Source organism: Diabrotica virgifera, chromosome 2 (assembly GCF_917563875.1).
Source record: "Diabrotica virgifera virgifera chromosome 2, PGI_DIABVI_V3a".
NCBI classification, from domain to species: domain Eukaryota; kingdom Metazoa; phylum Arthropoda; class Insecta; order Coleoptera; family Chrysomelidae; genus Diabrotica; species Diabrotica virgifera.
The window spans coordinates 251,445,238-251,457,353 of NC_065444.1; the positions used below are offsets into that span (position 1 = coordinate 251,445,238).

At 31.9% G+C, this 12,116-nt stretch overlaps 1 protein-coding gene across 1 annotated transcript in view; it reads right to left on the minus strand.

The window, feature by feature from the left end:
* Positions 1-11,175: 11,175 nt before the first annotated feature.
* Positions 11,176-12,116, minus strand: part of LOC126880958 (uncharacterized) — a 36,761-nt gene continuing 35,820 nt past the window's right edge. The window contains exon 4 of the mRNA XM_050645039.1: positions 11,176-11,332. Within this exon, the coding sequence (XP_050500996.1) occupies positions 11,176-11,332 (157 nt within the window). The remainder of the gene's footprint in view (positions 11,333-12,116) is intronic.

The window sequence follows — 12,116 nt, forward strand, 5'->3', positions numbered from 1 at the left end:
GGTAAAGGCACTAACACAGGCACACATAGGAAGCGATCAGAAGCTAGTACAGTGGACTCTCTCTATAACGAACACGGATATTACGAGGTTTCGCTTATAACGAGGTACACTAGATGTCCCATGAAATTCCTATTGAACTAAAATACCGCATGAGGCATATTTGGTTATAACGAGGAAAAATGAAATCAAAGAATATGTTTCTTTACCTGTTTTTTAGCGCAGTAATAGATAAATAACTACCCCAACTACCTGTATATAGAAATGACTAACATCTGTGTTACTATCGAGGCCAGTGCTGTAATAAACTTCACCGCCTGTAATAAACTTCTTCCTTTATATCTACCGATATTGAATATTGCCGGAAATTTACGATTTACGTCTCATTGTTCAGGTCGACCATGGACACCTAATAAACTACGTAAGAGGCATCAAAATATTTCAATATTATTGTTGTCTGATACAACAAGGTAATTAGTCCGCCATTTCAGTTCTCGTTATAGAGGGAGTGTATTGCATTGTGTAAAATCTGAATGAAAACACATACATCATAAAAATAATTGCAGAATACACCACAAAAATAAAACTTGAAAGTCTGCAGGACGACATAGGTATTTATACCAAAAGGGAATAGCAGAAACACATATAATATCATCCAAAGCGATGGAGTCAAGGAAAGCTAGGCAAAATTTAAAGCAAACATCTTAGACTCGGCTACAGAAGCTCTGTATGAAAGACAGATAAAAACAAGTCTCTCCCAAAGCGAAAAACTCCGTGGTTAGGAGTGGAAAAGAAAAAAGCTTACCTGAACTACATGCTAAACAAGACACGACAAGCATACGAAGATTACAAGAGAATAAGAAATGAGATACATGCACTTGTAAGAAGAATTAAAAACGAGCATTGGGAACACTTTTTAAAAGAACTGGACTTTTATGATTTACAAAAAGAATTAGGTAGGTATGAGCGGGCGTGAAGGGATTAAGAGAACCGGAACACATCGAAAAGGATGCGTGGATTGACTATCTAAAGAATATAATATATCAGAGGAACAACAAATAACGTCAAAACCACAGACACTAGATAACATAAAGGAAGAAAGTCACATAATCAAGCATAAAGTACAAAAGCACTTGAAAAATTAAAGAACATAATAGATGGTCCTGTTCAAATGCGATATTCGTTATAAAACAAATTACAGAGAGAGCATTAGAATAAAATAGACCAACATTCTTATTTAATAGACTTGAAAAGGGCATTTGACAGAGTAAGACATAGAGATGTCATGCGTCTTTTGTATAATAAATAGGTCCCGCTGGCTGTTATAAAAACAATTGAAAACATCTATAAAATTAATAAGATGGAAGTCAGAATACAGTTGACAACTTACGGAACCTATAGACCTGGATCCCGAAAGTTGATTAATAGCAAGCTGAAAATTTGTTAATAGCTTAACGTGTCTAGTCGGACAAACTTTAATGTATGGGAACACTGGAACAGGGGAAGTTTTAATTGTGTAACAGTTTAAAAATTTGGAACGTGAGATTACGAAAACGTTCCATGTGTTTTGTCGGACAGAACTTCCAATTGATTTGCAAAAATTCCTCATGCAAAAATCAGACTGGTGTTTATCACCAACTGGGCATTTTAATGAGTGGAACACGAAGAACATGTCAAATGACAGGAATCATGTTGGTTAGTAATAGCAGTCTGATTTTTGCATGAGAGTTTAATGAAAGGGTAACAAATCAATTGGATATTCTTTCCGACAAAATACATGGGACGTTTTCGTAATCTGACGTTCCAAATGTTTAAACTGTTCCACAATTAAAACTTCCCCTGTTCCAGTATAGGTATATCAAAGTTTGTCCGACTAGACACCGTTAAGCTATTAACAGATTTTCAGCTTGCTATTAATCAACTTTTAATCAACTTTTTTTGGGTACCTACTCGGGATCCAGGTCTACTATAGTTACAGTTGAATAAGATGGGGAGATTCACTAAGCCCAATGCTACTGCATGGATATTCAATCTAATCATGGATGAAGTCGTAAAGAGTGTTAAGTAGTAAAGAAAGAGAATACGGAATGAGGAACAACAAAATTTAAATTCTTACGCAGACGACAGATACAATATCGATAGCCCAAAATAAAGATACCACAACAGCAAAAGAATTTAACACGACGATTTCAACTGAAGAACAAGAACAATAGTAAACAATAAAAACAAAAAAGGTTTAAACTGGAATTCGATTGAGTTAGCATTGAGCTAGCAAAGGAAATAAAGTACCTGGTCCTATATAATATTATATTATTCAACTATGAAGACGTTGAAAAAGAAGTCAGAGATCAATTATCAAGTATAAAGAGCAAATAGATTATAGACCATGGCGCATCTGTAAAAATATTAGTACATTTGGATGTTGAGAGGTGACTCATATTTTTTTTGCAGAAATTGCTTGAAAATAACTCATATAATAATATGTGAGTTATCCTCCCACTCAAAAAGGTTCGAAACATTGTTTAAATAATCAAAATGTTAAAAAATTATGGAAAAATTCGATTTTTTTCTTCGTTTTTTGATTATAACTTTAAAAGTATTCTATTCATTTTCAAGAAAAATTGCACTAACATAAAAGTTGCGTAATTAAAATTCCTATAATATAGGATTAGCAAAAAATCTTAAAATCTTAAAAGTTGTTACCCTTGTTGCAAAATAGCAATAATTGCGAAAAAAAAAACATAAAAAACAAGTATTCGCCGTTTACGTTTTTCAACCATTTATGCTACACTTGAGACCTTCATATTTCACCCAAACAAACTTTATGATATATAACAAAACAACACTGTAAATTTCATTGAGATCGGTTAAACAGATTTCACAAAATAAATTTTGCAATCCAGCTTTCGCAAAAAAAATTAAATTTTCAAAATGTTGCAGGACTGAAAATAGAGCAGATTGCAAGTTTAAATTTTTTTTTACTTACAGAAGAATACCGTACCTTTCATTTGCAATTTGCAAAATTAAAATCGGTTAACTACCACGGCGTCCGAAATTTGGTGCTACGCGCAGGACAGCGGATACGTTTGCTCTGATTGGGCATTCCAATGACCTTTGATAATGATTGATAAATTTTAATTTTTAGTACATTTCGATATAAATAAATAGAATTGTTTATTCCAAAATAAAAACACATACACTGTCCTTTGAAAAAAGCAAAAACTTTCTTTGTTCATATATTTTAACTTAGAGAATCAAAGTTTATTGTTTTTAAACATATGCAATTGTTTAAACAATATTTCACAAACAATAATCAAATTAGTTTGATTTTTGTGGAATTAAAATAATAAAATACAACAAAATATAGAGTAAGAAAATAGATAAAATAGTAAAATTAGATAAAGATGGGAAGAAATTTTGGTGGAAAGCAACTTGTGTGAATCGAACACCGCTGTCCTGCTCGTGGCACCAAAAATTATTGTTTATTTAAAAAAATTCCTGACACCGTGGTAGTTAACAGATTTTAATTTTGCAAATTGCAAATGAAATGTACAGTATTCTTCTATATATAAAAAAATTTCAACTTGCTATCTGCTTTATTTTTAGTCCTGCAACATTTTGAAAAAATATTTTTTTTGCGAAAGCTGGATTTCAAAATTTATTTTGCAAAATTTATTGAACCGATTTTAATGAAATTTACACTATTGTTTTATTATATTATAAAGTTTTTCTGGTTAAAATATGAAGGCCTTAAATGTAGCATAAATGGTTGAAAAATGTAAAATGCGAATACTTCTTTTTTTTAGGTTTTTCTTTTCGCAATTATTGCTAGTTTACAACAAGGGTGACAATTTTTAAAATTTTTAACCAATCCTATATTGTATGAAATGTAATTAGGCAACTTTTATCATACTTAGTACAACTTTTCTAGGAAGTGAATACTTTTAAAGTTATAATCAAAAACGAAGAAAAAAATCGAATTTTCCTTAATTTTTTGACATTTTGATTATTTCAACAATGTTCCGGACCTTTTTGAGTGGAAGAATAACTCAATTATTATGATATGAATTAATTCCAAGCAATTTCGGCAAAAAAATATTAGTCACCTCTCAACGTCCATCTCAAGACAGATGCGCCCTGGACTATTAGGTAGGATACCTTAATAACTCTATGTGGCGTATTCTATAATAAGATAACCTGTATAATCAATTGGAGCAAGCTGTATCTCTCTACACGTGTAATATGTCCGAGATATTGTCAGTTTCTTGTTTTGATGGTATTTAAGATTTCCATTTCTTTATTCATCGTTCTCAGACCCACTTTGTTTGTGACGTGTTCTGTCCACGATATTTTCAGAATTATTTTGTCCATCTACAGTTCGAATGATTCTAGTTTTTTCGCTAAAATAGCATGGGACAAATCACCAAGTGGTAGAAGAAGTATCGGCCGACCAAGCAAAAGATGGAGTGACAATCTTCCACAGAGCCAACAACCCGCCAATGAATTAGCAAAAGTTTTGTTTGTATATAGTTAGGGTTACCATACGTCCGGACAGTCCGGATTTGAAAGACATGCCCGGATTGACGTCCGGATATGGGAAATGCCCGGATTTTTCTTTACTAAAAAAATGAAAAACACTAGGGCCCACCTTGTTAAGTTGGTCGCACTCGCACTGCTGGTCAACAGCGCACGAGCAGACAATAATACGAAAGCACGAAATATTTGAAGCATTTTCTAAAAGCAACGTTTCCTTTACGAATATTTTTAAAATAGTAGAATTCATCTTTTGTCTGCCTGGTACTTCGGCTCATGCTGAACGTATCTTTTCGATGATGAATTTTATACGGAAGGCTGAAAAAGAGAAAGATAATCTCTGCCTGTTGCCTGTTGTAAAGGAGCTTCAGCAAATTCTGTAATGTCATGTTTCGAATTCCATGACAAAATAAAAAATGACAAGCCACTTTTGAGAAAAATTATGTCGTCTGAAAAGTACGAAAGAAGAACAGATGAAGAACAACCTATCCCTGGGCCCAGTACCGACAAAGCAAAACTGGAACGTTTATCCTTTTCTTTTTTATGAATGTTGTTAAGTTGTTTGTTTTTAATTAAGTAAAAGTGTATTACACTGTTTATATAAAATATATAATGACGTTATGTTTAATTTTAACATAACGTCATTATATATTTGCAATTTATTATTTTAACTACCTTTTCTATTTTAAAAATATTTTTTTATATCGTTCTGTAATATTATTTTCTAGGTCTAAAGTATGTTAAAACATATACAGGATGTTTCATTAATAATTGTCCATATAGTAACTGGAGAAACCTTAGCACAAAATACGAGGATTTAACCTAAAACACTTAAGAGGAAACAGTAGCGATCATCAGGTACTGAAGACGCATTCTAAGATTGCGGCTGTAATTTTGGATATTTTTTCGAGATATTTGGCACACGTATTCGTAATATAATGAAAATGGCGGTACAGAGCCCAATTTGAAAAATATATTAATATGTGGAAATTACTCTGTAATTAAATACAATATTAAAAAAACGAGCCTGTACCGCCATTAAGAACAACAAAAAAATACACTTTCTTCAAATACACTTTTTTATCCGATGCCTAGATTTTGTGTCATTTTGGAACTACTAATGAAATAAAAAATTTTAGTAGTTCCAAAATGACACAAAATGTAGGCATCGGATAAAAAAGTTTATTTGAAGAAAGTGTATTTTTTTGTTCTTCTTAATGGCGGTACAGGCTCGTTTTTTTAATATTGTATTTAATTACAGAGTAATTTTCACATATTAACATATTTTTCAAATTGGGCTCTGTACGGCCATTCTTTATTATATTACGAATACGTGTGCCAAATATCTCGAAAAAATATTCAAAATTACAGCCGCAATCTAGGAACGCGTTTTTGCTACCTTTTGATCGCTACTGTATCACCTTAAATAACATGTGGGTCCTAACTGATTTACAGGGTTTTTTATCTAAAAATTTAAAAATTATTTTTGCTCAGCATTTTCAAAATATTCGACGTATCCTTTTCATACTTATCAGGAAGTATAGGTATTATACGAACTACCAAATTGTGTTAAACAAACGTTTCTGGCTATTACCAGAGGCGTACGACGGGGGAAAGTGAATGGTTGCCCCTTTCTAAATCCTACGCCACTGGCGGAATTGCTATTTTAGTCCAATATTTGGATTCGCCATTACATTCTATGAAAATAATGTACTCTTAATTCGTAACGATAAAGTCATTAATTTTCGAGATTATTTGAAGTTGAAAATGCAACGGCACAGCTATTTTGGTTAATGTATTGCGCTCCTTCATTTTAACTTCAAATATCTCGAAAACTAATGATTTCATCGGTACAAATGAAGAGTATGTTATTTATATAAAAAATTTTGGAGAATCGAAAAACTGTGGACGAAATGCAGTGACGAGGAACGTGGGAAGGGTCAACCATTCACTTTCTTCTGTCGTACGCCTCTGGTAGTAGCCAGAAAGGTTTATTTAACATATTTTAGTATGATATACAGTACCTACACACACAACCAAGTATGATAAGGATATGTCGAATACTTTTAAAGTACTGGATACAAATAGTTAATATTTATGTAACTATATATGTATATTTTGTACCCAGTACTTTAAAAGTGTATCAAATATCCTTATTATACTTGTCAAAAAGTGTAATTACTGTACAACCTACTATTGGATGTTAAATAAACGTTTTTGGCTACTACCAGGGGCGTACACAGAAAAGTGAATGGTTGACCCTTTTCAAATTCGACACCACTGATGGAATTGCTATTTTAGCGTAACTTTTAGATTCTCCAATACTTTCTATGTAAATAATATACTCTTTATTCGTAACGATAAAATCATTATTTTTCGAGATATTTGATGTTAAAAATGAAGGGGCACAATACATTAACCAAAATAGCTGTGCCGTTGAATTTTCAACTTCAAATATCTCGAAAACTAATAACTTTATGGTTAAGAATAAAGAGTACATTATTTTCATAGAAAGTATTGGAGAATCCAAGTATTGGACTAAAATAGCAATTCCGTTAGTGGCGCAGAATTTGGAAAGGGTCAACCATTCACTTTCCCCCGTCGTACGCCTCTGGTGATAGTCAAAAACGTTTGTTTAACATAATTTAGTAGTTTGTACAGTACCAATACTTCCTGCCAAGTATGAAAAAGATACGTCGAATATTTTTAAAATGCTGAGCAAAAATAGTTTTTAAATTTTTAGATAAAACACCCTGTAACTTGGTAGGGAACCACATTTTATTTAGGTGTTTTAGGTTAAATTTTCGTATTTTGTGCTAAGGTTTCTCCACTTACTATATGGACAATTATTAATGAAACACCCTGTATGTACAATGTAGAGGTAGCAACACAGTCAAATTCACATTTTACATTTTCTACAACCCCTTGGACTACCCCTGTTCGGATTTGGCCTTAATAAATTATGGTAACCCTATATATAGGATATTTTTTATGAGAATACTGTTTGTATAATGGAGAAGAAAAAGTAAAAGCCATATGTGTCCTCTGTATCTTCACACGTTATGCAAAATTTATGCGACCATTAAAATAACAAAATATTTAAGTAATTTTCATACTGAAATATTAATTTTTTTCGTGAGGAATGTCGTAAACTTGCTTCACTCTGTATAGTGCCACAAAATTTCTACTTAATCCGTTTCTGAAGTTACGATGTAACATCCAAATCAAGCAAAGATATAACTAAGATGAGAAAGAACAAAAGGCTAGCGCCCAACACACTCATCATAGTGTCATTAACAAACACACAGACTAGCCCACTCAGGATCGGATTAGACCCCTCAAGTATTTATTGTTTTAAATTTTTACATATACATTACTGATTGGAAAAAAAAGAAAATATTATGAAGAATTTAATATGAACACAAATCTTGATGTATTTCATCATTCATAAGTATTTTATTCACTAGTGACAAAGATAACCTAGTTACTGATTATAAAAGTTTTGTGTCTGAATCACAACATGATGGTTTGAAAACAATTTTTTTTAGTTTGAAACACCTTATATTATTCAGAATAATCTAGTATATTCAAATGGGAAATAAGCCACAATTTTACCTAAAAATGATTTTATTAACGTTTCGACGCCCAAGTCGGGTGTCGTTGTCAAAATACAAAATAATACTGTATTATTTTGATTTTGTTTTTTGACAACGACACCCGACTTGGGCGTCGAAACGTTAATAAAATCATTTTTAGGTAACATTGTGGCTTATTTCCCATTTGAATATACTTGATTATAAAAATGCCACAAGAAAATAGCTTCAGAACAAAATCAGAATAATCTCTCTGAACATTAATTCACTTGTTCCAACAAGATTCCAAGTTATGAATTCCATCTCCGAATTGAGAATCTGGAAGGTCTGCAAAATACGCTTCCACAACTATTATAACAGCATCACTTGATGAAAAATGCTTTCCACGTAAGAATTAGTAGGTATTGGGCATGAATTAGTAGGTAAGTATTGAAACAGATGGAAGTCGCTAAGGGTCCAATCTGGTGAATACGGTGGATGCTCCAGCAATTCGAACTTTAATTGATGGATTTTAGCCATTGTCAAATTGCTTACATGACATGGTGTACTGTCTTGGTGAAACAGAATTTTTTTTTTGCCAACCGGGACTACAATACAAAAAATTAACAATAATTACCAAAAATGAACCAAAACTTAACAATGCCAAATATTAAAAAAAAAAGAAAAAAGTATGAATCGTCCGGGATTTGAACACGCAATCTCGCGATTTTTTGATCTCTGGTCCAATGCTCTACCAACAAGGCCATCAAGCAGCATGCACTTACCTTTCAGATATACACAATTATACATCACGGTGACAAGTGAAATATAAAAATAGATGTTTTATTATTTTACGCCCAAGGAAGACAAATACAAAGACACAAAATTTTAATAAAAGCCTTTTAAACCACCTTTTTCAAATTGCGCAAGTTGTATTATTAATATTAATGTTAATAAATGAAATATAAATATTTTGACGTTTCACAATTTGACAATTCACTTTTAACTGCAGTGCCTTAAAAATTTTAAAGCACTAGTGCCTTAAAGTAGCATTTTTAACGCTCCTGTGGAGTCCTAAAAATTGCATTTTTAACACGTTTGTAGAAAAATATATTTAAAAACACTAATATATTCTTTCCACACCTTTTCTGGATTGATACATACATAAATTTAAACATTTTGAAGTATAACTTCAAAAATATAATATGAAAACTATTTAAAAAGGCAGTATAACTATTAACTAACCTTTGTTGTTTCTCTTCCCACAAATTTTAAAACGCAACAACCATACATAACCAAACCGTGAACCGTCCAAACCCCAGCTGCGCTACAGCTGCCATATTGGATAATGTTTGACATGCCATTTGAACATCCAATCAGAACAAAGTTATAATGCGCATGCGCCCGGATCATGGGTTTTAACATATAAAAATTCACCCTCATATCGCGCGTAAAGAAGTATAACTTCAAAAACAAAACTGATGATTGTCAGTAAGAACAAGTTTAAAGACGAAATAATCTAAGTTAATATAAAAGTTTTAGAGAATGTCCCAGATACTTGGGATATGGACTAAATGAACAATGAAACCGCAGCCTTAAAATAAAACGACGCATAAGATATCTAGAAGCGCTTTAAATAAGATAAAAGCAGAATTATATACAATGTAATGCTGGAAATAGAAATTAAAACCAAAGTATTGAGATGCTACGTATTCTCAGTCCCTTTATATAAAGTTGAAGCCTGGATGCAACTTAAAAAGACTGAGATGTATTATCGAAGAATGTAGAAAATATAATAAACACAACAAGTAACAAAGACGAAAACATTAAGAAATATGAAAAAAGAAAAAGAAATACTTAACACTATGAAGAAAGGAAAAATGAGTTACTTTGGTCAGATACTAAGAAATGAAAAAGTTGCGATTGGTTATGCAAGGGAAAGTCGAAGAATAGAGAAGACCGGGGATAATATGTCACACGTCCTGGTTGAAAAATTTAGGGCAGTGGAGTGGAAAACCAATAACAGAACTCTTCAGAACCTCTCTACAGGCAGAAAATAGGCCGTGATGACCGCCAATGTCCTCAAGAGGAAAGGAACATATTTTGACGCTTGTCAAAATTTTCTATGTATTTTAAATGTAATCATTTTTTTTCGAATCCTGCGAAAACTAATAAGTATTTTTGAAAAATTTAAACGCAAAATGAAAGATTACTTTATTACCGAGGGCCAAAAGTCCCCTAGAATGAATAAAAACTTTTTTAAATGATATATTTGAAATTAAAAATCATACTAAATTTTCTCTTAGTTTTTCACCCCTGTAACTTATTAAAATAAACACTATAGAAGTTTTCAGTGACTTTCAACCCTCGGTAATAACGTAATCTTTTATTCAGCGTTTAAATTTTTCAAAAATACTTATTAGTTTTCTCAAGATTCGAAAAAAATTAATCCCATCTAAATAGCATTGAAGCCGAAAGTTCGTACCCATCCATTTAAAGGATTAGGTACACGAAGAAGAAGTTTATTCTTTTCCTAAGTGTTTGTGTGATCCATTTAATAAACTTTTCAGCCTATTTATTTATCTTTAAGTATTTGGTACCTACCTATTCTTTATTACTATGATAAACTATTTTTTTATTATATACTCGTAATCTAAAATCTATTTATCTTCTGTAATAAGTGTAATAGGTAAGTTTTTGTCACCTATTTTTTATTCTAATAATCGCACTTAGGTGTGCTGTTACTTTTACAAAAAAATTTAAAAAAAAGTCTTGGTACCTATACATTATTATTATCTTTGGTTTTTACAGTTTTCAAAGCCATATAAGAAATATGCAAAGAAAATATGACACATGACACGAAAGATTATTGAATACTTAATTATTAATATCTTTGAAATATGAACGAGCGTCAGTCCGGCCCTGCCTACACACACATGCATAGAAGGAAAAACAAACTCTCGAGAGTCATGGAACACCTGGGTGGTTGGTCCATCTCAATATCTCGGCAGCCGTGGTCCATCCCAAAACAAAAAAAACAATTTTCAGCGAGATGAGAACAACGGGGCCGGGTTCAGAGTTGGAATGCGGGCCCCACAGACCCGGCGGCTCCGTGGGGTTCGTGAGCTGCTTGACAGACCTGAAGACGCTGGGAGAGTTGGAGTCGAGACGTCTGTTGTTCAATTTGGTTCTCATCGTACACGAATTCAAAATGATCGGTAATTTGAGGCCTGTGGAAGTGATTTAATCTTTGAAAGTAAGGTATTATGTAAATATTTAAATTGTTTTGTCGAGGATAAACATTAATAAAGATGTATTTGTATTTTTCAAAACTAATCATCATAATTTATTAACCAATGTGAAATGTGGGGATTAGATGCTAAGGGGTACAAGTGACAAAATATTGTAAACTAAGTTAAGTGCACAAAATAATACTAGATAGTATTAAAAATTTAGTGGGAAAGAGATACAGGTGAATTAAACTAGGTACTGGTTGCGACATATCGCAGGTTCTAGTTTGACTACTTACTAAATATTTAAAAACAGTTTGCGGCAAACAGGTATAAGTTCACTTGTATCCCTTTGCCTGTAAGGTGTTGGATATTATTTTTGGTGATTTGTTTAGTATCTTGGCAAATAAAGCCCTTAAAAAAGTATTCAAAATATGTGAAATAATTACACAAAATGTACCAAGTAAGTGTTCATAAATAAAAATGTTTAATTTTTACGTAATTTTTCTTTTATTTTAGGTTAAGAATTTAAGAAATTCGTAAGGTACTTAAGTGGCAAAGAGAAACAAGTACAAAATTTGAAGCAAAGGGGTACAAGTGCCAACGTTTTTTCCAAATTTCAAATATTTTGAATTAAAATAAATACTAACTTTACAAAAGCTTTTACAATTAGATAAATAAAAGGTATAAAATTAATTCAAAATAAGTTCATAAGTGATTAATTTTCTGTAAAATTTACTATGTAAATTTAACTTTGACTTCGTTTGTCTCAATTGAACCATTT